Here is a 25,600-nt window from a genome sequence, read left to right on the forward strand (position 1 = left end):
AAATATATATCTTCATGGAGATATATCTTAGAGCATTATAACCAGATTAGTTAGGGTTCCTGAAGGTTTTTTGCCTTCCTCTGGACATAGAGCAAGGGTCACTGGGGTAGGTGAAGGAGAGAGGGAGTTGTGAATTTTCTGCATTGATGGACAAGATGACCCTTGGGTTCCCATCCAGCTCTGTGTGTCTATATTTCTATGATGTAACTTCCAGATTTGGCCCAGACATTATGCCATCAACACAAGAATGTCCCCCATGTCCCTACTTTACAGTCTCCCACCGGTTGCCAGCTAACAGTTAGAAGCCCACCTGTTCATACAGCCAAATCATGGGACAGTCAGTTCATGTGGGGCCAGGGGTGTTATAGCAGTCAACATCAGGTGTACAAAAAAAGTAAGTTCTTACAGGAGGCAGTAAATGACTGCTATCTTTCTTTCTGGTCTGCTAAATGTTTTTTCATAGGTTCTCCCCAGAATGCAACTCTCAGGTTGACTTTCTTCTTTCCCCTCTTCTCTTCCTATTAGCTGTGTAGATAGAAGCTTAATTCTTTTTCTTTCTGTGGTAAATGTGACTTCCTAAATAAATGTTTTCTGTTCTCTTTAACTGGACATGCCTCCCAGAAAGGTTCTTTGGGGGGGGGGGGGGGAGAAACTCTTTGCCAACTAGGTGAGTGGGTCAGGCACGTGCTGTACTTTGTCCTGACCTTCTGGATAATGCCTCCATGTGTATAATTTGGATAGGTACAGAATCTTTGCAGAAAAGCTGGATTAGTTTAGCAGTGAAGAGTGAGGCCATTAGGCATCATTCTGAGTTTTCCCCTCGGTGCTGACTATCTTTGGCTGTGGTCCACTGAACAGGGCCGTGATTTAATTACATAGAGAAGACGCAAAACCCCCTAACTTCCCAAAGCTCTCTGAGGGTTGACTTGCTTTAGCAATTTGTAAACCTTAGACTGGTATTAATAAGCAGTGGGGCTTTTTTGCCTGAGCAAATTGACTAGTAAGTAAGTCTGCAGAGGAAAACATTTAATATATTTCACAGAGAAAAATAGACGATTTCCAAAAAACAGCAGTTTGGGGAAGCAAGTGAAACACATCTTCTTCTGTAATCTTAATGACTTTTACCCATTCTGGTTATACAAGGAGGTTTGTATTTGTTGAGGAGCAATTGCTACAATCATAAACGCAGACTGTGCCTTTATTTTCATTAGCGGACTGTGCATAGTATCTAATCCTTCTCTCAGAATAAAGACAGTAAGTAAAAGAACAAGTAAATTAATCTTTTCCTAAATGTTTAACTCTTTTCTATGAATGACTATTTCCATTCCTGGCTGAAATCAGGCTTTGGGCTGATTAACTTGGGGCAGTAGAAGTTGCTGTATTATTTGGGAAAATTTGGAAATCTTCAGAGAATTTGCTGAATAGTTAAAACTAAGTTTGCTGCCACCAGGGGAAAAAAGAAACTACTTCAAGCAATCAAGGGAAAGCAAATAAGCATGACTGACAGGGGAAAAGCTGAGTAGGGGAACATTTGTCTGTTTAATGTACAACCAAAGCAATGAAAAATATTATTGAATAAATGTAGCTGTGCTATTTTCCCTTTGGTCTTACAGCATTTAATAAGTAGCTCAATATTTCTAGTCATAATCTCAGAATGTAAGAAAGAAAATATCTCCTTTTTTGTATCCTCAGTAAGCAATGGAAATTGCCAACTTAATTAATAGCAGAGAAGAATGAATTTTGAGTTCTTTCTTTTTGCTGTGCTTTAAAGATGTACAAATCTGATAATTCCTCTTTATGCAACACAGCTTTGAAACAGAGACAGCTTTTCATATTACTTATTAATTTGTTAGCTTTTCTGATTCACTATTAAAATATTTCTCCTATAATATTATGTATTGAATAATCTCTTTAGTTATATGCCTGTTTACTTTTTCAGTTGGATGGTGTAAAATTATGATTATCAGTACTTGGTTGCAAGGGTTTTCCAATAACATCCATGTCCAGAATTGATGATTGTTGATAAATTGAGGACATACACCATTGAAGTGCAAATATGACCACAGACTCAAAATGCATTTGTCAGTCAGTGCTATAAAGAACATTATATCTGAGCCAGCTGTTGTTTGCAATAGTTGTGACACAATGGAGTTGTCCTGTCCTCCAGTTGCCTTGCCACTTTATATTCAAGATTATATATATGCTGCAATTTTGCAGAATTTTGCAGTTGGATGGGGGACATTCAGATTATGGTATCCAGTACAAAAGTCTGCTTAAATATTCTTTTAAAAGCCAGGTCTCTGTCTGCTGTGTATTGTCTTTTAAAGATAGTGCCTGGATTCACCAGCATGAAATTTTAGGGCATAGGTGGATACCACTTTTGCTTTGAAAATCAGCCAAGAAACACTCTCAGAAATGATTAGGTGAGTTGTAACAATGTCATCAAAATGGCCACTACACTAACTTTTTATCGTGAACCAATTTGTTGATTTTAATATGCAAGGTCTCATTTGAAAGGAAATGGAATACTTAAAAAAGTATGCTAGCAATGATACTGCAAATAGAATACTTTTTATTTTTCATCATTTATTTTATTTCCATCTTAGATTAAATCGGTTGTTAAATATTTTTCCTTTGAAGAATTGTTTTCATATCTTATTACCATACTCTCTCCTGGATTATCATTTATATAACCAACAAGGGAACATCATTTGTCCTCAGAATCATAACGTATTAGTATTATTCAACTGATAATATAGAACATAACACTTCCTCCAGTACATTGATGGCATGGGTATATCATTAATACAACCACCTGACATAAAATAGGGCTGTGACCACCATCCTCAACATTAATATAAGGAATCCAAATGATGAAGTCAAAATTTCCCTGCCAGAGTACTATGTAACACTCCCTCCCACACCAAAACATTTATATATCTTGTTACCGATGTAAAATGACACATTACAAGAGATACATATGGATCTTACCCCATGAAATGACAGAGTGGTGAGAGCACATTAAAATCAACACAGAACAAGTAGTCCTTCCATGGGCAGCCTTCGGTTTGCAAAAGGAGACATGAAATTGACAAATTGAAGTGTTCTACAATTCTGCTTCCACTGTTAAAAGAGGATATTATTGTTTTTTATCCATAGTTATACCATGAACACTGTTATTACTATTCTCAGAATACATTAGAAACATTAATCTTAAACAGACACTAGTCACAACAGCAGCCCAACCAATGTATGATATTGCTAAGCATTGCAGCTATCCTGGATTTCATAAAAGACAAGATTTTCTTCATGCTAGGAGGTCTCCACATAGAAATGACTATAATCTCAGTTATTGGAATGTGGTTAAAAAAGTTAGTGGTTGGATAACACAAGGGAACTTTTCAGGCATGGCTCATGATCAAGTCCATGAGCAAAACAGTACACTTGTCAAACATGATGGTACAAAATGGTCACTTCTTACCAATAGAATCTTATTAAAGAAATGGCCGAAGGCAAGTCTTGAAATTGTATGCATGAGCTCAGAGTTTTAAGAAGTCACTAACTTGAATCGTGAAGCTGCATCTTCTGAAAACAAACATCATGAAGTCAGCAATTCATTGGTCAAACTCTTCCAGAAACATGTAGTTGATCTTGTGAAGGTCTTTCAAGAATGTATAACCCTTTTCAAGATAAGGAACTGATTACCTTGAACAAAAGCAGAATAGTTATAAATGATGCATCACTCAAATCCATCGTGGACATCCACAAGAAGGGACAAGAGAAATATTCACTATACATCAAAGATCACTTTGTATTGGAGAAAATAACAATTCATGATGTTATCAAACTGAATAAACTTTCATTATTTAGTATAATCATATTTAGCATTAAGAAAGCTGTCATCAAGACAAAAGATAAACACAAAATAGCAGACCTGAGAAATGATTCCATTGTGTCCTGTTGACTGCATGTAGCCAGACAAACCAGAGATGGAGATATGGAAGAATTTTGTTCTCTTGAAAAAAAACCTATACTTACCTTCCATTTCAGACTTCGGAAAATTTCAAGTTTGTTCCAATAAATCTGATATTGTTTCCTGTGTTTAACAAACATGGAAATTTAGTTCCCAAGTTTTTTCACAGCCGAAAGCATCTGCTCTAGTTATTGAAGGAGCTGCTCTGGTTGATATGTTGGCACCAAGAACAAGTACAACATTTTAGAAGTACAGTGTTTGTGTTGCAGTACCATATGTAGAGATCTAGGTAAAAACAGTAAGAGGAGTAGATACGGTGTTTTGATGCATATTCGAACGACAGTTTGAAATCACAAACATGTCAGTCAAGAGGTTGTGGGGAAAGATTAGCAGTGAAAACTGGGGTAAAGATTAGAGATGGGCACGAACCGAAATACGAACCAAAATTAAGCACGAACCAGGCTGGTTCATGGTTTGCGAACCACGGTTCGTCAGATCCCATTTCTGATGAACCACCACGAACTTTTAGGCTGGTTAATTTGGTTCATTTTTTGCTTTGTCACTGCAGACAGCCTGGTGCCAATCAATCAGTTTCCTAGGCAACAGGGGATGGACTTCCTGCAGACCTTCTGCTGACCCAGAAGTGACCTTCTGCTGACCTGGAAGTGATGATTTTTGACCTGAATGTGACATTTTCATGAACCAAATGAACTGGTTCGCAAACCAGGGGCAGGTTCGTGAAAGTTCGTGGTTCATGGTTCATGAAATTTGATGAACCATGAACCACATGGTTCTTTTTTTCCTGGTTCATGCCTATCTTTAGTAAAGATCCCTAGCAATTTCAAAGAATTCTTGGCTAAAGATAAAAACAAAGAGCAACTTTTCAGCCTGCTTACAAAAGTGTGATACAAAAGATCTGGAAAGCAAGTGTTACGTACACAAAAGAACAAAGTTATAACATCCGATGATGAAAGCAGTGTAGCCTCTGTTGGAAGAAGGGACTGACGATGTCTCTTGCTCAGACCTTCAGGACTGCAAGTAGAGCAAAAGGAAGGCAACAACCATAGAGTCATTTAGATAGATAGGCTGCTATCAGTCTCCTTCCTGCCAAGGGAACTTCCTTCCTTCCCTTCTCTTCCCCTCCTCTCTCTCTTCTTCCCTGCATGCACCAGGAGAGGCAGCATGGTGTCTCCTCCTGAGAGAGATGGCCTACTTTCAATCTACAGCCATCCTAGCTAGTTATATCAGTTATTAGTTCTTTCTCTCCATTAAACTTATGTAAACGTATTTCTTTAGATAAATAAACAGTTGATGTTTCTCTAACTTGAATGAGATCTTTCTGCATGCAGTTTGTTTACTTAATGTGCCTTAACTAAAACCCAATAGCCTCCATTTTGTCGCCATCACATGAAGAAGCAGATAGCTGTCTTCTTTTGCACACATAGGATGCAGCTAAGAGCAGTCACAGAAATCATCGGATTTAGACATCGTTATAATAGTGTTGTCTGCATTTCCACACATTATAATCAAAGAACTATGGACAGAGTCCAATGCACTCTTTGAGTGTTTGTGAAGGTTGTGATTAAAAAAATGATGGCCATTGAACACTTCCAAAATCCATGCCCAAAGTCAAACTTTAATTTTTTTTAAACAGGTTGTGCCAAGTAAACCCTTAGTGGTTTAATATTATTGAATATTGAAAATTAAAAACCTTTGGCATTTATAAGTGTGAGTAAAATCAATCAGAGTGTAATCCATTTAATAGCTTTCCATATATAGCACCCTGGAAATCATACTGTGAATTCTCACCATGACAGAGTTTTGATGTTTCTCTTATGCTGTGTCACGTTTATATGACCTGATTTTTGTACTTCTTACTTGGCGTTGAGCCACAATTGTTCCTCTAGAAATATTGCACCCTTTGTATGCTCTTATGAAGGTAGACATCTAATCTGTCTTAACATGCAAATAAAATAAAAAGGATTCTATTTGAAGTATAGTTGCTATTACACTTTTAAAAAGAGTATTCAATTATCTTTCAAACAAGACTTTGTACATTCAAATCAATCAATTAGTTTATGAGACATTTAAAGATCAAGAGTGTAGTGTGGTGGCCATCTTGATTACATCATCACAACTGAATTAACCATTTCTGAGAATGTCTCTGGCTGATTTTCAAAGCAAGAGTGGTATCCAACTATGTCCTAAAATGTCATGCTGGCACTGCTTGTTCCACAAGAACAAGAAGATAATTGGGATGGCTTCATTGCAAACAGGAGACTAGAAGGGATATGGTTTCACTTCCCTGCTAGTAACCTGCAGGATTGCTGGGCCTACATAAACTATTCAGGATCAGGCCAAGAGAATCCGGGGCCTAGAGAAACAGCTTTTGGTTGAGTATTGTTATATCTACTTTACAAGCCAAGCTTATCTGCAATGAAGTGAAAAATAAACCATCAAGTTAACAAAATTGGGTGTTAACTGTGGCTCTTGGGGAAACACTGCCCATTATGGGTGCATTGGCGATTCCTGCCAAGATCATAGAAACTAGAGGGGGTTCCCAAATAAGATTTCTAATGGAAGGGCTTTATTTGTTGGTTTGTTTGATTTGTATGTCTCATTTCCTCCAAGGGGCTCAGAGCAATGTGACCCCCCGCTACAATTCCCAACACCACTTACTGACTGTTTCAACTATTAGAAATATGAAAAGTTGCTTTGGTCATTGGATGCTGAGAGCCAGTTTGGTGTTTTGGTTTGGTGTAGTAGTTAGAGGAAGGGTCCCCAACCTTTCTGAACCTGCAGGTGCCTTTGGAATTTTGAGAAGGGGTGGTGAGTGCCACCAAAATGGCTGCCACAGGAGGTGGTGCCAAATCTCAAATGGTTCCCACAGAAAGTGGAGTCAATCACATTAACCAGTCACCACCACCCCTTTGCAAAAGAATTGCAGGGCAACCATGCTGAACATATAAGCTGCCTTACTCATCCTGGCCATTGGTCTATCAAGATTAGTATTATCTTTACTTTTGTTGGAATCATAGTCCAGCCACTGGGAGGGCCACAAGCCTGGAGAAGGAATAGGTAGGTTTATTTTCTCCCCAGCTGCTGCTTCCATTAATGTGCATGGGGAAACTTCCATGTTTACATTGCAGCACATACAGGGCTCCTGGTTGCTCTGTGTCTCTGTGTATCCATGAGTTTACTTGAAATGGTTGTTGACTGTACTTTTTCTTGTGTCCACAGATGTTCCCAATGGGGTTTGGAGATGGACAGCTGTATACGTGGACAGATGGTTTGAAAAGGAAAGACTGGCATGACTATGAAAGTATTCAAAAAGATGCCATCCGTACAGGTAGGATGCTTATAGTAAATTAGTGACACACTTGTGTCTTTATACAGGAATATATTTGCATTAGATCTGACAAAGCATTATCTATTGAAATTTCTTTGGAATATATACTATACATCAAGCTATGCTGTCATGTAAAAACAGATTATAAGTAAGACTTGTCAGAAATAGTAGCCTCTATAAGAAAGAGGAAAACTCCTTACGTATCAGTTCTGTTGTTTAATAGTTGAAGTTCTGTCACAATGTTAACAGAAGCGCGGGCGCCCGACTTACCGGGAGCCTGGTTTGCTGCCGGGAGGCGCGGAGGCAGGGCAGGCGCGGCGGCCGGGATGCTGGCTGACTCGGTCTCAGCCGGGCAGCCAGCATCCAATCAGTTTGAATTCCGGCCGGCCAATCAGCCGGCCGGGGGGGGCGGGGCCGGGCCAGCCGGCGGACCTCGGGGAGGCAGTCTTCCCTCTGGTCCGCCTGCTGGGTATTTATTTAGGGCCCGGCCCGGCCCCAGTTCACTCGGCTCGGGCGGCGAATCGGAGAGGACGGGCGAAGACGACGAAGACGCGCGGCGGAGCACGAAGGCAGGCGGCGGCGGAGAGGTTTAGCTGAGCCTCTCCAATTTTTTGTCGCGTGCCTCGTGGCCTCGCGGACCGCGGCTCCCTGCCCCTCCTGTTAGCACAGGGCAGGTGGGAGCGCCGTTGTTGGGGCCCAGGGAAGAGCTGAGCCCAGGCCCCACCACGGTGAAGAATCCCGGCGAGGAACACCGCGCAGCAGGATCGAGCCTCCAGTCTCCAGCCTCGGGTTGCTCCTTGCCCCTTGTTAGCACAGGGCAAGTGGGAGCGGTGGGCCATCTTCCCAGCAGGAGGACAGCTGCAGCAGGGCATGGCGCCATCCAGGAGGGCAGGCGGGCCAGGAGGGAAGGCCCGCAGGGGTGGAGGAGCGACGCCAGCCCCCCCCAGGGCCGCCAAAAAGGGGGCCGCTGGCGGCAGGGGCAAGAAGGCCACAGAGGGTGGCAAGCCCAAACAGGATATCGGGGGCCAGGAGAAAGGGTCCCGTACGAGGGAGCCCCGCCGGCGGGCCGCTGCAAAGGGGACCCCTCCCTCCCCGCAGCTCCCTCACACCACTGTGCCCACGGGGAGCAAGGGGCGGGCGAAGGAGGCCAGCCCCAGGCTCCCCCCCAGGGAAAAAGCCACTGCACAAGGAGGGAGGTCTGATAAGGTTAACACAGCCACCTCCCTCCAGAGTATAAGTCGGACCCTGGAGCTGCTCACAGCCAGGGTGGAGAGCCTGGGGAACTCCGGGCCTGGGGGAGCCGCGCCTCCCCCAGGGCCTGTCGAGGTCCTCTCTAGCAGGCGCAGCAAGAAAAGGAGTAGTGGCTCTGCCAGAAGGCACCGAGGGGAGGGGTCATCAAGCTCCAGCTCCAGGAGCTCCAGCCGCAGGCGGCGCCCCTCCGCCAAGAGAAGGAAGGCCCCCAGAAAGTCGAGCCGACGCCACCGGCACCAGGAGGAGTCAGACAGCGATGGATCCACAGGTGAGTCCTCATCTGATTCTGAGTGCGGCGGGGCAGGCTACTGGGAGGCAGGGGCCGCCATCCCCGGGATCCCAGGCTGGGCCTCGCGGCGTAGGGTCTCATCTGGCGGTGGGGACTCCCGGGAGGTGTGGGGGGCAGATGACAACGAGACATCCCCCCTCCCCTCTAGGTCCTTCACGGACGATGAGGACCCCCCGGGGATCCACTTATCTCGTAAGGCCCGGGAGAGAATCCTGAACGGGTTCTACGTGGATGTTTTCTCCCTCCTCAGGCCGGAGGCGGAGGATGGGAGAAGTGCCCCGTCTAGCAAACGGGACAAAAAGACCCCAAAGAGGGAGGCGGCTGAGCGCACCTTTAATAATTGGATGGAGGGGTTCACTGTATACATGGGGGTGGTGCAGTTAGCGTACCCGCTACGAGGGTGGCACCTGTCCAATCACCTGGGCAATGTTCTGCGGGCCCGGGCCCTGGCCGGGGAGGCGGCTGCCATGGACTATGATGAGGCCTTTCGTAAGAGGGCTTCCCACAACCCCAGGGCAAGGTGGGACCTCATCAGCCAGAAGCTCTGGCTCTGGCTGGTGGGTCCCCAAATGAAGGGGCGGGCTGAGCCTGCCCGGGTGGGACGCTGGTTCAGCCGGCGGGACAGGCCTCGCGGCCTCTGCTGGGAATTCAATCAGGGCAAGTGCCAGCGGTCCAAGTGCCGTTACGAGCACTGCTGCGAGTCATGCGGGGCCCCGCACCCCCGCCAGGCATGCCCCCGAGGATCACAGACCACGGCTCCCTTTCGGGGGGGCCGGTCCTCCAATGGCGGTGCCCACAGGGACGGGGGATCGGGTTCCACCGCTGCTCACCAATCCAGCAACAGCACTAAATAGCCCGGCCTGCGGCGTGTTGGGGTTGGCCCCCACGCCTATCCGCTTGCATGCCCTCCGCCCCCTCCTAGCGCAATACCCCAACAGGCTAGCAGCAGCCTTTCTGCTGGAAGGCTTCTCCAAAGGCTTTCGGATCCCTTTCACAGGCCCCCGTGTGGCCACCTCCTCGGGCAACCTCAAGTCCGCAAGGGAGCTGCCAGAGGTGGTCGCTGCAAAAATCGCCAAGGAGGTGGGGGCTGGCCGGGTCTCCGGCCCTTTCTCCGCGCCCCCGCTTCCCAACCTCAGGGTTTCCCCACTGGGGGTGGTCCCCAAGAAGGCCCCAGGGGAGTTCAGACTTATACATCACCTGTCATACCCACGGGGTTCTTCAGTCAACGACTGCATCCCCCAGGAGCTTTGCTCAGTTAGATACGCCTCCTTTGATCAGGCGGTCCGCTTGGTCCAATCCTGCGGGCGGGGGGCCCTCCTGGCCAAGTGTGATGTCCAATCCGCTTTCAGGCTACTTCCAGTTCACCCTCAGGACTTCTGCCTCCTGGGCTTCAAGTTCAGGGATCAATGGTACGTAGACAGGGCCATGCCCATGGGATGCTCCGTCGCCTGTGCCGCCTTTGAGGCGTTCAGCACCTTCTTGGAGTGGGCCGCCAAGGATCGCATGGGCTCCCCCCACATTACTCATTACCTCGATGACTTCCTGATCATGGCGCCCCCTGGTGGTCACACTTGTGCCATCCGGCTCAGGATCTTCCAGGACTTGGCCGTCGAATTGGGGGTCCCACTCGCCCCGGAAAAAACGGAGGGCCCCGCCTCCCGTCTCACTTACCTGGGGATTGAACTAGACTCCGAGGCAGGCCTTTCTCGCCTCCCCCCGGACAAGTTAGCCCGGCTGCGGGCCATCATTGAGGCCACGCTCGCTCGGGAGAAGTGCACTTTAAGGGACCTCCAGTCCATCCTCGGCCATCTTAACTTTGCCTGCAGGGTGGTCTCCCCGGGTCGGGCCTTCTGCGCTCGCCTGGCCAGGGCGTGCAGGGGGGCATCGGCACCGCACCATCATATACGGGTCACAAAGGGGATAAAGGAGGATCTCAGGGTCTGGGGGGAGTTCCTCTCCTATTACAACGGGGTTTCGCTGTGGCAAGTTGCCCTCGCTCCAGGCTCCGACTTGCAGGTGCAGTCGGATGCAGCGGGCAGCCTGGGGTTTGGGGTTTTCTTCAAAGGAAGGTGGTGCGCCCAGCGATGGCCCTCATCCTGGGCCAGCTCCGGGATCCTCAGGGACCTCACCTTCCTAGAGCTGTTTCCCATATTGGTCGCTGTCACTATCTGGCGGGAGGAGTTCAGGGACAAGCGGGTCCTCTTCTGGTGCGACAACCAGGCGTCAGTACAGGTGATTAACAAGCAGTCCTCTCGCTCTGAGCGGGTCATGCGGCTCATCCGGCGTTTTGTCCTATGCTGTCTTTCTGCTAACATCTCATTTTCAGCCCGGCACATTGCAGGTTTGGATAACAGCATGGCAGACGCGTTGTCTCGCTTCCAGATGGAGAGGTTCTTCTCGCTGGCACCGCAGGCGGCACGCACTCCCGACCCGTTCCCGGTGAACCTGTGGCAGATTGGCGAGACACCGTGACACAGGGAATCTTCAGCTCCGTGGCTCCCTCCACTCTGCGGGCCTATGCCAAGGCGGTGGCGCGCTTCCTCACCTTCGCTGAAGCGGCAGGGGAGCGGGGCCCCTGGCCGCCATCCAGGATCACGATCCTCCACTACTTGGCCCACCTGCGAGGATCTGGCTTCGCTCCAGGAACCATGCGGCGCGAGTTGTCAGCCATCTCTTTCGTCTGCCAGGCTGAGGGTTTCCCTGACCCATGTGGTGGTTTCCAGGCTCGCAGGGCCATTGAGGGGTGGGGGAGGATCTCCCCACGGGTACCTGACCAGCGCAGGCCCATCACCCTGCCCATCCTGCGGGCGATCTTGTGGGTGCTTCCAGACATTTGCTGGTCATCATATGAGGAGCGGCTCGTGCGCGTCGCCTTCACCCTGGCCTTCTTCGGGGCCTTCAGGGTCAGCGAGCTGGTGGCAGGGTCCCGCCGGGATGCTTCGGGCAGGGCCCTGGGCGTGGGCGATGTGGTTCTTTCCAGGCGCAGGGTCACCATTGTGGTCCGGCAATCCAAAACTGACCAGCGGGGCCGGGGGGCCTCCGTCACCTTGCGGGCCGCTCGTGAGCGGGCCATCTGTCCAGTTACGGCTGTCCAGTCTTTCCTGGCAGTCCGGCCTCCCCTCCCAGGCCCCTTCCTGGCGCACAGGGGGGGCTCCCCTCTCACACGCTACCAGTTCGCGGCCCTCCTGCGGTCCTGCCTTCAGGCGGCAGGGTTCCCGCCGGCGGATTTCGCATCCCACTCCTTCCGCATCGGCGCGGCCACGGTGGCGGCGGGCCTTGGGCTCCCCGCATCTGCCATCCAGCAGCTCGGCCGCTGGCGGTCCAGGGCCTTTCGCACCTACATTCGCCCTGCCCGGGCTCTCGCTCATTGAGTTTTTTGTTTATGCTTCATGTTTCAGGGCGGCGGAGGATTGTGTGGATTTGCGGCCACAGTATCGTGTATTGGGCTGGGAAGTACGCCACGTCTTCAGGATGGGGAAGACACCTTGGGCTGGACGACCGCATCGAAATTCGCTGGATCGGCTCCCGGGGCATGCTGTGGGAGGCGCTGGCTCCCACTTTGATTCGGAAGGCCCGCCAGGAGGGCCCACCCGACGCCTTGATTATCCAGCTGGGAGAAAACGACCTGGGCAGGCGGGAGGCTCCGGAGCTGAAACGGGCGATGTGCAGCGACCTGGACTATCTAAGGGGGTTGTTCCCTCGGACTTTCTTCCTGTGGTCGGACTTGCTCCAGAGGCGCTGCTGGCGTTTTGCGCGCCACCCCGAGAAGGTCGACGGAATCCGGCAAAGGGTGGCCCGCGCCATGGGACATTACATCTCCGCTGCCGGGGGCCTGCTCATCCGGCACTCAGATATATCATTCCGCATGGAGGCATTGTTCCGACCAGATGGGGTGCACCTGTCCAGCTGGGGGCACGACATTTGGCTGCAGGACCTCAGGGATGGCCTGCTGGAGTGGTTGCGGCGGTAGGAGCTTTGGCGGGAGCCCCCCCCCCCGGGGGGGGCTCTGGTGGCGGTTGGTCATTGGATCGGATCTCTTTTGGGGGAATCAGGGCCTCCGCCCTGGTTCCTGTAAGGGGATTCCCATAAGGAATCTTGGGGGTGAGTCACGGAGGTGCATGCCCAGCTCGGGGGCTGCCAGGCGGACTCACCACCAGGCGACAGGGGAATCATGCAGGGGTGTACACCCAGATGATCTCCCCCTTAATGCCGCTCCTTGGGTGCCCCCCCTCAGCTGGGGTCTGAGGGGGGAGGGTTCATCGGCTGGCAGGCGGGCCAGCCGATGCTTGGGGATCCGATCCATATGACTGCCTTCGCTCCTTACCTGTTGTTCGCAATAAAGTTGTGGCCTATTTTCACCCAGCCATTGTGTGGTCTCAGTTTGTCGCCAGCGCCTGCCATCCTCCGCGCCATCAGCCTAGGCTGCAAAAGACACTCCTCCCCCTGTGCATTGTTCTTCTTAAAACAAATATTCTCTACTATTTGCGGAAATATACTTAAGTTTTCCAAGTATGGGCTCTCAAGGTTGTGATAGACCCAGTTTCTATTCTGCAGGTGAGAGGTTAGGGATCCCATTCCCCCAGTGGAGCAGGGGATCCCCCTACTTCTAGCCTCTTCCTCCTCCACCACTTACCTGGCCAGCGGGAGGGGAGGTGTGGGGAATGGGTCTAGAATCTCTGGAGCACACTCCTGAGCGCTCAGGAAGACTTCAGCCCTAACATGAGTTTGGAGGCCTTCACTTCCTTGTCATGCCCAGAATGACTTCATTCCAAGCGCAACAACAAAGTCCTCCGAAGCACGCATACAAAAGCTTGTGCACTCTAAGTAAGTTCCTCCCTTACATGCCCCCCATGTCTGGAATGTTTAGCATTCATATATCTCACTAATCCCACTAATGCCATGAGCTCAGCTCAGTAGTTGGCCTCTGGTAAGCCACTCCTCTCAGACCCAGCTCCCCAGCTCTATTGTGGGGATAATAATAACACTGTCTTTGTTCACCGCTCTGAGTGGGGCACTAATCTGTCTAGAAGAGCGGTATATAACCACAGTAATTATAATATTATCCTAGTAATCTTTACAATGACCTCTGTAAAGTCATCTAGTTTTATTGTTGCATATTGTAGGTGGGGTGCAAAGACTGAGAAAGTTTTGTCTCAGACTACCAAGAAAATGTCAGACTAGATGTAATGGTTTCCACAGATCTGACTCATAGATGCTACCATCATTTTAAAACAATTTGAAAATGCCATGACAGCCTGAATCTGACTGGGCTCACAATGCACTGGGCTGAGGGACTCTTGCCCCTCACATCATTTCAAGTGCCAAGATGCCCCCCATGGCTGTTTCCACTCTTACAAAGATGTAGGGAGGAACAAAAGTGCATTTTAAAATCCCTTTAAAATGGCAACAGCAGCCATAAGCCAGACCATCATGTCTAGTTTGGCCCTAACAGAAGCAAGATCTGAACTGGGGACTTTCTTGCTACTTGAAATCATGGTGCCTGAATGCCTAGCTCTGTATTAGTATCTGACCTATAGAGGCTATAAATAGATTTGGTTCCATAGAAAGACATGCTATAAGATATAGCAGCAAAAAATGACAAGACATAGCAAAAAAGTTCACCCTTTGGAAGACAGTTCTGTCTGATCTGCCTTTCTTATGTCAGGTTTTAAAATCTGAAAGTACCCAACTGCCTGCCATGTGTACTTCAGGATGAAAGTCATTCTACAAGCAGTTCAGAAAAAGCTTCTGGATTTGTCTTATTTTCCTGTTGCCTTACAATTCAATATTCTGGGCTTTGTTCTTACTGTTGAAATACATTACTTGAACGTATTCCATGACTCATCCCACTATCTTCACTGGTCAACGCTACCCCTCCCCGCCCCCTTTCCCCTGATAGATAAAGCAAACTTAGCACATTTTGATGCCGGTCAAGAAGTTGGAGTAATTATGGCAGAGGAATTGCTACCTCAAATTAGCAGTATCTCTTCGCATCCACATTTTTTTCTGCAGCAGATGCTTCAGGGAAAAGTGAAATAAATATCATATGGAACTGAGAATAAATAAATGGCATTTGTGATAATGTGGGTGGAAAAATAAGAAACTGTATTTTTAGCCCAGGTAGTATGATGTGTTAAGATGGACCTCATCAGAATTTTGGCAACATGACACCAGTATCTTCCAATGTTTAGAGCAGTTTCATGTTACTGATCGCTACTCAATTAGTTTAAGTCTTTGCATGGAACAAACTACTAAATTGAGGTTCGCAAAATAATTCTAAAAATAATCTAAAGAATGCTCATTACTTCGGTGAAAGCACAAACATGTCTTTCTTCAAGAACGGTTTCCTTTATATGTGTTTTTTTTTCTATTTCAAAATAGTGGATTTTTTCCAAGTTTTAGTTTATAATATAATGGTATTGTTGATTTCATTTTAATATTAAGATGAGATTTCTGACTACAATCCTAAATAAAGGTGAGTTTTAACCATAAGTCAGTGAACTTAGATAAGTATAACTCTGCTTAGAATTGTACTATTTATCAATCCTGGCAAGCATTGGGTTGTATCCTACTATACCACTCAGCTAAGTGTAGCACTTTCGTCCATCCCAAGACTACCTCCAGCAGAATTCAGACAAAAGGAAGTAGTTTAGGTGTGTAGCTGTGTTGGTCTATGGTAGAACAGCAAGATTTGAGTCTAGTTACACCTTAGGGCCAAGATAGAAGTGACAAATTACACCTGACTGGCAAGTGAACAGACTCACATGTATTCCTCCCTGTTCACATAGGGCCAAGCTACACATGACGAATGACACTTGAACGGCAAGTGGATTGAGTGGAGGGCAAGTGAACAGGGAGAAATACACTTGCTGTTCAAGTGTCATTCGTCATGTGTAGCTTGGCCCATAGTGATCGAGTGGTGCGCAAGTGGAGTGCAAGTGAACAGGGAGGAATACACGTGAGTCTGTTCACTTGTCAGTCAAGTGTAATTCATCATTTCTAGCTTGGCCCTTAGAAGCCAACAAGATTTTCAGAGTATAAGCTTTTGAGAGTCAGAGTTCCATTCTTTAGACCAAGGAAGTGATTGTTCACTCAACAAATAATGAAATTGTGGAATTGATAATGATCACTGGCTTTAAAAAGGGATAACACTATATAGTATGCACTTTAGTTCAAAATGTTAATTTTTATTTTGTTTCATTATTTCAGAAAGGACATGATTATCATTTTCAAAAAAAATTCAGAAGGTATCTTTTCTTATATCTGTTTCAGGAAAATTTTGAGATTTGAGAATACCAGGTGCCACCAGAAGCCATTCTACCCTCATTGATTCCAATAATGGTGGGTCTCTGAGTCTGGAAGCCAGGTCTACTTCCACTCTTTTCAGTTAGTGGTAGAACTGGCATCCGGACCTAGATGCCAGGTCTACCACTTATTAGCATCAATGGGTGGTAGACCTGGTCTTCACATGTCAAGTCTACTGCCCAAGCTGAAACAAGACTGAAATTTTGGAAGTGCCTTCTTTCATTTTGGATAGTTCTAATCCGAAACAAAACAGAGAATTTCAGGCACTCTTTCAGATTGGAAATATTGAAAATCACACTCTTATGTAACTGAGTCATAGAGGATGTGTCCATCAATGGCTTGTAGCCTTGTTGACTGAACAGAACTTTCATATCCAGAGGTAGATAAACCTCTGGATATCAGTGCTAGGAAGCAATAGCAGTGAAAGACTATAACGCTGGTTGTCTGATGTGTGAAACATGATGCCGGACTAGAGTCATTACCTATTTATCTATTTACTTCATTTATATCCTTCCTTTCTCCCCAATGGGGACCCAAAGTGGCTGACAACCTTCTCCCGTCCTCTGTTTAGATGGACCAGTGAAACGATACAGTATCAACAGATGTAGACTTGAAATCCAGATACCAAGTCTTCCCCCTCTTGGATTCTCCCACTGGTTCCTTGTTTTTATGCAGGTTGTTTTATGCAGAAACTGAATCTTCCTCCAGAGGAGGTCTTCTTGCACTAAAGAAGGGCTCTTTGCTTAGCTGAGTGGTATGGTAAGATACAACCCACTATTTCAGCTGTTCTGATTATTATTCTTAAGGCTGAAGCTACATTTTTTTAAAACTTTACTTTGACAAATTCTGTCTAATAATTTCAGGATTTATTTAGGATCGCACCATCTATATACTTTCCCGAGGACACGGTAGCACTTTTATTTCTTACAGCAGTATTCAGCTGAAATCTACTTCAAGTCAAAAATATTATGAGCAGTAGCTGAAAAGACTTTCAACCAGGTTTCCACTACACATGTAATGTTCTTCGTTCTGTTGTAAAACTTCCTCAGATTACCTTAGAGTACAGGAAGGAAAACATAAGTGTAGGCTGTCCTTCAGGTACTTCAGACTCAAAACATCCAAATCATTTAATTTCTTATAATCAAAACAATTTATGGGAGCTTTGTTCTGCCTCTGGTTTAGGAGAACATGGTGGAAGAGTCAACTGTTTGCATTCCATAACAAAAAAATATTCACCACTCCATTTTCATTGCCGTCATCGGCATAGAAAAGGACTAAGAAAGTCAGCCCTCTATTTCTCAATTGTTGAGCTATCACTGCAAAACCTTTATCTCCGAGGAGCCAAAGGGGAGCCAAACAGCAGAATTTTCCCTCAAGAATCATCTTCTTTGTGATGAGACTTATACTTGCTATGATTTTGTGTTGACCTGCTGTCAATGAACCAAGCAACAGCCATTTTATTACCTACCTAGCACATGACAGGAAAGGTAAGGCGTCAAACAAACCTTTTTTTAAAAAAAATCCTTGTCTGGAGACGTGTTCATCGCTATGCTTCCTTGGTCTAACACAGGAACTAAGAGACCATAATGGGGATTGCTAAGAAAATTAAGTATAGCCTCAAATTAATTTGCTTTTTTCATAATGTAACTTAATAGAACTTGCACGGTATGATGGATCATGGTGATAGCTGACGCTACCTCGTTTGTCAAACTAAGTTCATATTCATCATGGTTAATACTGAAAGGGGGGGGAGATACGGTAGATTCGAACTGCGAGAGAAACAGGGAAGAAAAGATGCCTCCTGATAATGATTTTGATGCAACCTTCAAGCAATTCAAAGTGTGAAGAGGAGGTATTAGTAAAATGTGTAAAATTTCATAGAATAGTTCCACAATACACAGTTTTTCAGATTTGTGCTTTCAAATTAATGATACCACCTCTTTTCTTATTCTGCAGCTAGAGAGCCAGTACAGGGTAGTGGATACAGTACTAGACTGGGCTTCAAAAGATCTAGACTCTGCCTTCAAGCTTAGTAGCTGTCACAGAAAGGGGCAGGGCCATGCAAGATTCGCAGGGAATGAGATGCCCCTTTCCTTCCCTCTCTCCCTTCCTGTACTCACTTCCTTCCTCCCTGCCCTCTTCATCCCTGGAGCAGGCAAGGGCCTTAATGGACTGCCACTACTCTGGTTGTAGTGCTTTAGAGACAGCCCAGAGCACCCTCCTTGCCCTCCAGGAAACTGCTTTTTTAGTCAGGGCATACCCTGATGTATTACTGAATATGAGGCATGATCAGAGTTGCCAACTCATCACTGGCAACTGGGGGCCGGCGAGAGATAACAGCCAGGCAGCAGGGGAGACTTGTCATCATGTGGGCACTTGCTGATGAAGACACTTCCTGTAGTAACATCATCACACACACCACACCAGAACTGCTCTGGTATTTGGGCAAAAGCTCAAATATTTTTCCCAAATATCCGGGCTTCACCTGGTGGCATGATGATGAAACTTCCAAGCATACAGGAAGTGATGTTGTCACCCTAAGCCTCTCTCTCTTCGTACACACTTACTGGATCCAGGTTGGGAAATTCCTGGAGATTTAAGGGGCAGAGCATGGAGAAGACAGGATATGGGGAAGGGAAGGACCACAGTAGAGAATAATGCCATGGAATCCACCCTCCAAAGCAGCCATTTTCTCCAGGGGAACTGATCTCTATGGCCTGGAGATCAGTTGTAATTCCAGGAGATCTCCAGCCAGCACCTGTTTGAGATATATTACACCTCTGCACTGTTGCACTTTGGATTTAATACAAAAATTTATATCAACCTTGCATGATTAATTTTTGTGACCCTGGTTGTTGTACTTGTGTTGTCTGTATAGCCAGGGGGTTCCTTTTGTTGGTTTGCTGTTCAGCACCTGGAGGCTAGCAACCCTATAGGGAACTGTAGGACAATTTACACAAAGGCCTCAGGCCTTTGTGTAAGAGTGGCTTCTCTGAGGCATGTAGGCTGCTCATTCTTCAGTTTTAGGCCTAGGATTGTGACACTAACCTTGGCCAATTTTTGTTTCTCAGCACATGCTGCTTAACTGTGAGGCTAAAATTAGGTAGAATTGGAGGAAGGATAGGGATAATGGTAATTAGTCGTATAACAACAACTGAAATATAATTGAAGGGAAAGTATCACTAAATCACCTCCCTGATAAACTCAAAACATCAGCTGTTTAGAGCTATTAGCTTTGTTTACATATTTTAAAGTCTTGTTACTAATTTTGTTGTCTTCAAAGTACATTGATGCAGAAAACAAACACCAATATTTTTTCTTCGCTGGAACGTCACAGCATCAGTTAATAAGAAATCAGCATTAATCAAAAATATCTTTCTTACCTGAAACTCTTCAAAGATTGAAATTTAGAAGAGTTACATGTCTTGATTAAGAACCTGTTTGATGTATATTTTATTATACTTTTAAAAAGTGCAAAAGCACATTATTTTGAAAAACATTTCAGAAACACAGTTCATGTCTTGTGTGCAGAGATCACTATTAACGGCCTTTGTATATAATCAGTTTGGGGGGGTTGTATTTTGCAAAATGTGCACAATTCATAATTTTATTTAATGTGCTGATGTGACTCTTTCTAGTGCCTGTTGAGCTCCAGTCATGATGGTACTCAGCAGTTGGTAGAAAGAACTGCAGTGGCTCCAGGACAAGAGATGGCGCCTTGACCTTTTTGTCTTCTAGCTAGGGTTACCAGTCCCCAGATGGGGATGGGGGATCTGCTGCTCTCAGGGTGAAGCTACAAGTGACGAATGACACTTGAACGGCAAGTGTATTTCTCCCTGTTCACTGGCGCTCCACTCAATCCACTTGCCATTCAAGTGTCATTCGTCACTTGTAGCTTGGCCCTCAGACTCTGGCCCCCACCACCACTCACCTGGCTGGCGGGGGGAAGAGGCAGGGGAATGGGCTTCCCGGAGCATGCTCCTGGTGCAGCACAATGATGTCACTTGTGGGAGTGTCCCTGTGCTTCTCTCTGGGCCAATTTGTGCCTCAAATGAGCTGATTCTTTAAGAATCAGCCTGGCACAAAGTGCAGGAGCACTCCCATGGCCTGTGTGATGATGTCACTCGGAGAAGTGACATCATCACAGTGCACGGGAGTGCGTGAGTTCTTTGCTCATTTCAAAGACTTAAGGAAAGTGAGTGCCAGGTCTCCCCACCTTCCACTGAGAGGGTAAGGGGACCTAGCAACCCTACTCCTGGCAAGAAGTACTTGTTACTACTCTGCTATAGCTATAACAACAACCATTGAATAGCCTAGGACACTTTGGTGGTTTCCACGTGGGAACAGGTTGTGTGGTTTCCCTTATTGCCAGTGCACCTGCTGATAAGGCATGGCAATAATGGGGCTGCCATATGGCATGTTTCTCCATAGTTTCCTTGCCCCAGTCCCGCAGCAGTGGCCATACCCGCTTCCCTGGGCCACTGGGGCTTTTTCAGCTTCTTAAAAAACTGGTAGTTTTATGGCATTAAAGTGAAATAGTCATAACAATAAATGTAATTACGTGAATCCCCACCTTTCTTTTTTAAAAATAGTAATACTCGCACTCTTGAGATTGCATTCTTGCTTTGTTGCAATGGAATGATCTAGAGGCTTACTGATTTAAAAAATGAAAGCTTGGAGTTCACAGATATGAAATTGTCATTTTTTTAAAAAAAACAAAGAAACCCCCAGTGATGGGATGCGGAAAAGGCTGCCACAGGAACAAGGTCAGAAAAAATGACTGTCATATGTGCAGGACTGAGGAAATCCAAACTTCCCGCCTCTGTGGTAGCCATCCTGGTTTTACCATGATCTTTCCCAAAAGTCCGCAGCAAGCTAGTTTGAGAAAGATCCGAGAAAAACTTGGGAAACCCCAGGAGGTGCAGAAATGTAACACAGGCCATTTCCACACACGTTGAATAATGTTCTTTCAATGCACTTTAGCAATCCTTTTGAAGTGGATTTTTTGTTCCACACATGGAAAATCAGTTTCAAATGTTCACTAAAGAGTATTGAAAGTGGATTATCCAATGTGTGTGGAAGCAGCCACAGTGTGGTGGGGAAGCAGGAAAAAAATGTCTTCCCAATAGCATTCATCTGTGTGGAAATGACCTTGATTTCAGGAATGCCTGGAGTCTGCAGGAGATACAGTGGCAGGGAAATCCACAGCACTGTGTGGCATGTCATTCTAAATGTGTTATTGTTACCCATGTTTTAGCAATAAGATGGGGTGGTTTCTGAGAGGGAAGATATTGGGGGATAATGAATTTCATCAACATTTTTTTTTTTTTTTGAAAAATTTTTTATTGGGTTAGAACATTTTTATTTTTACATTACAATCAATTTTCCCCTAATTTTTCGTTTCTAACCCCCTCCCTTTCCCCCCCTTTTGTTGACTTCCAACAGCTTTCCCACCCTCTGTCCCTTTTCCCTTACTTCTATTAAATTCCTCTGTCTAAAACAGATATACATTCTCCATTATATTAAGCAGTGCATCATTAACTCCTTTAATTATTATACACCCAAACTATACGTCTTTAGATAAACAATTTATCCCATTTTCCAGTTTTGAATAATTCTATATAAACCTATATATCATAAACCATAAAAATTTCCCACATTTAAATCAAACAATTTGATTTGTTCTCTATATATTACTCATTTCAACTTTTTATGGTAATTCTATATAACTCCTCAGATACTCAATCAATTTAACTCTTCTATACATTCAGTTTGGTGCATATAAATCTTGTCAAAGAAAGAAAATATTGTTAGTTAGTCAATCCTCATGTTTAAACCTTATCATTAATTATTCTCTATCAGTTGACCTATACATATCTATATATATCTCAATCAATTAATCTAACTGCTTATAAATTCACATTTCTCTTCCTCCCCCGGTAAAGTCACCCCTCTCTTTTATACTTTTATTATATTTCAGTAGTTCTCAAACTGCCACAGTTTTCCTCCCACCTCCCATTTCTTCTCCAGGTATTGTTTCAGCTTCTCCCAGTCTGTGTTGAACTGCCCTGAGTCCAGATCTCTCAGTTTTCTTGTCATCTTGTCCATTTCAGCCATATACAGCAATTTGTAGATCCAATCTTCAATAGTTGGTACTTCTTGTACTTTCCATTTCTGCGCATACAAAAGTCTAGCTGCTGCAGTCATATAAAAAATCAACGTCCTATGATGGGCTGGAATTCCCTCCATTCCCAAGTTTAGCAGCAGGAGTTCTGGGTTCTTATTTATTTGAAACTGTAAAATTTCACTCATTTCTCTTATTATTTCCCCCCAGAACTGCCTAGCTACCTCACACGACCACCACATATGATAGAGGGAGCCCTCATGTTTCTTACATTTCCAGCATTTATTAGAAGTATTCAAATTCCCTAGCGCAATCTTCTTTGGTGTCATGTACCAACGATAGATCATTTTGAAAATGTTCTCTTTAATATTAATACATGTCGTTGTCTTCATTGTAGTTTTCCACAAGTATTCCCATGCCTCCATTGTTATTTCTTTATTGAAATTTATAGCCCATTTCACCATCTGTGTTTTAACTATCTCATCCTCAGTATACCATTTCAGCAATACTTGGTATACCTTGGATATTCTTTTCTTGTCTTCTTTAAGAAGGGTCTGCTCTAGTTCCGAGTTCTCTGTTCGTATGCCCCCTTTTGCAAAGTCTGAGTTGTATAAGTCTCTAATCTGTCTATACTGAAACCAATCATAGTTAGGTGATAGTTCCTCTTGCGTCTTTATTCTAAGTTTAGATACTTCAATCTTAGTTATTTCTTTATACGTTAAACATTGTTGTTCATTATCCACAGCTCTCGGATCTATCACCTCATATGGAACCACCCACAAGGGGGTTCCTTCTTGTAAGTAAGTTCTATACTTCTTCCAGATTGTAAATAGACTTCTCCTTACAAAATGATGCAGGAACATCGAGTTGACCTTTACTTTGTCATGCCATAGGTATGCGTGCCATCCAAAAAATTTTTTATATCCCTCTAGGGCTAATAGTTTCTTATTCTTTAATGTCATCCACTCTTTTAGCCAAACTAGGCAGATTGCATCATGGTAAAGTCTCAGATTGGGCAGTTGCATTCCGCCTCTCTCCTTTGCATCTTGTAAAACTTTTACTTTCACTCGAGGCTTCTTGCCTGCCCAAACAAAATCTGATATTTTCCTCTGCCATTTTTCAAATTGTTTAGAGTCTCTGATGATTGGTATTGTCTGTAACAAAAACATTACTCTTGGTAACACATTCATCTTAACTGCTGCAATCCTGCCCAACCATGACAGGTTCAATCTATTCCATTTGATCAAGTCTCTCTCTATCTGAGTCCATAATTTTTCATAATTATTCTTGAACAAATCTATATTTTTTGCAGTCAGCTCAACTCCCTCGAATTTGTATCATCAGAATCTCCAATACTAAAATGAACAACAATGGAGATAACGGGCAACCTTGTCTTGTTCCTTTACTAATCGTCAATTTTTTGGTCAATTCATCATTCACTACAATAGCTGCAGTCTGGTCTCTATAGATTTCCTTGATTGCTCTGACGAATCTTTCTCCCAGTTGTAGCTTTTCCATAGTGGCAAACATAAAATCCCAGTTTAAATTGTCAAACGCTTTTTCAGCGTCTACAAAGAAGAAACCAACCTCTTTGTCACAACGCTTGTCGTAGTATTCAATAGCATTGATCACTGTCCTTAAGTTGTCTCTTATTTGTCTGTCTGGCAAAAAGCCTGCTTGTTCCTCCTCTATGACTTCCGAGAGCCACCCCTTCAATCTCTCCGCCAATATCTTCGCAAAAATTTTATAGTCATTATTAAGTAGTGATATAGGCCTATAATTTTTCACGCTAGTCAGATCTTGGCCCTCTTTTGGGATCAATGATATATTCGCTTCGCTCCAAGTGTCTGGAATTCTTTGATCCCTAAAAACTCCGTTCATCACCTCTTTTAGGAATGGTGCCAGTTCATTGGCCATTGTCTTATAAAATTTAGCCGTAAGTCCATCTGGCCCTGGCGCCTTTCCTAGATTTGCGGATTGTATTGCCATATTTATTTCCTCATCAGTTACTTCACTGTTCAACTTATTTCTCCAAGCTTCCGAGATCTCTGGAAGTTTGGTTTTCTCCAAATATGATGCTATTGATTCTTTGTTTACTTCTTTTTTATTATACAGCTTAGCGTAAAATTTATAAAAGGCTCTACTAATGGTAGTCTGCTCCAAATACGTTTTGTTTTCTTCACAAATTTTATTTATTATTTTCTTTTCCCTTTTCTTCTTTAATTGCCATGCCAAATATTTCCCAGGTTTATTAGCACCCTCAAAAGCTTTTTGATTCAGTCTTTTAAGGTTCCACTCCAATTCTTTGTTACTCATTGCTGTTAACTGTTCTTGAAGAATTTTGATTTCCTGATGTATTTTCTTTTTCCCTGGTCTCTTTTTTAACTGTACTTCTTTGGCCTTTATTTTCTCCTCAATCTCTTGTCTTTTCTCCTCTTTCTTTTTCCTTGCTCTACCATTTAAGTCCATTAGTATGCCCCTTACAACCGCCTTGTACGCGTCCCAAACTTTACTGGTTGGTACTTCTTTATTCACGTTGTATTGTATAAAAAACTTAGTCTCTCTTCTCAGTGTTTCCATATTCTCACTTTCCTGTAACAGGTCCTCATTTATTCTCCAGGCTTTCCTTTTTCTCCTTTTTCCAAATTTCCACATAATTGGGTTGTGATCTGAGCCTACCATCGGCATTATTTCTACCTCCTTAGTCCATAGCGCTAAGTCCTTTGAGGCCCAGATCATATCAATTCTTGATAATGTAAGATGCCTTGCAGAATAAAAAGTAAACTGTTTGGTTTTAGGATATTCTCTCCTCCATACGTCTTCGAGAGTCTCTTGTTGAATCAACTCAAAAAAAAGCTTTGGCAATAGTCCTCTTTTCTTTTGTGCTTTTGTAGTCTTTTTGTCTAATTCCAAATCTGTCACTCCATTGAAATCTCCAGCAAGAATTATCTGGTCATATACAAGATCGTCTAGGTGCTTCCTTAAGTCCTCAAAGAAGCTTTCCTTTGCACCGTTAGGTGCATAAAGTCCGACTACCAACACTCTCTTTAAGTTCCAATTACATTCCACTGCTACAAATCTAGCTTCCACATCTCTCATAACAAATTTTGGCTGCAGCTCCTCTTTTATATACAACACCACTCCTCTTTTTTTCTTGTTGGAAGCCGCTACAAATTCTTTGCCCAATTTTCCAGATTTTAAATATTTTACATCCTGTTTTCTAATGTGGGTCTCCTGCAAACAAACAATATCACATTTTTGTTTTAGTAGCCAATGAAAAATATTTTTTCTCTTATTCGGTGAGTTTAG

The 25,600-nt window shown here is 44.7% G+C and overlaps 1 protein-coding gene across 1 annotated transcript in view; it reads left to right on the forward strand.

Annotated features, from left to right (window-relative positions):
- Positions 1–25,600, forward strand: part of GALNTL6 (polypeptide N-acetylgalactosaminyltransferase like 6) — an 802,779-nt gene that overhangs the window by 296,220 nt on the left and 480,959 nt on the right. The window contains exon 2 of the mRNA XM_054990605.1: positions 7,214–7,322. Within this exon, the coding sequence (XP_054846580.1) occupies positions 7,214–7,322 (109 nt within the window). The remainder of the gene's footprint in view (positions 1–7,213; positions 7,323–25,600) is intronic.

Source organism: Eublepharis macularius, chromosome 10 (assembly GCF_028583425.1).
Source record: "Eublepharis macularius isolate TG4126 chromosome 10, MPM_Emac_v1.0, whole genome shotgun sequence".
NCBI classification, from domain to species: domain Eukaryota; kingdom Metazoa; phylum Chordata; class Lepidosauria; order Squamata; family Eublepharidae; genus Eublepharis; species Eublepharis macularius.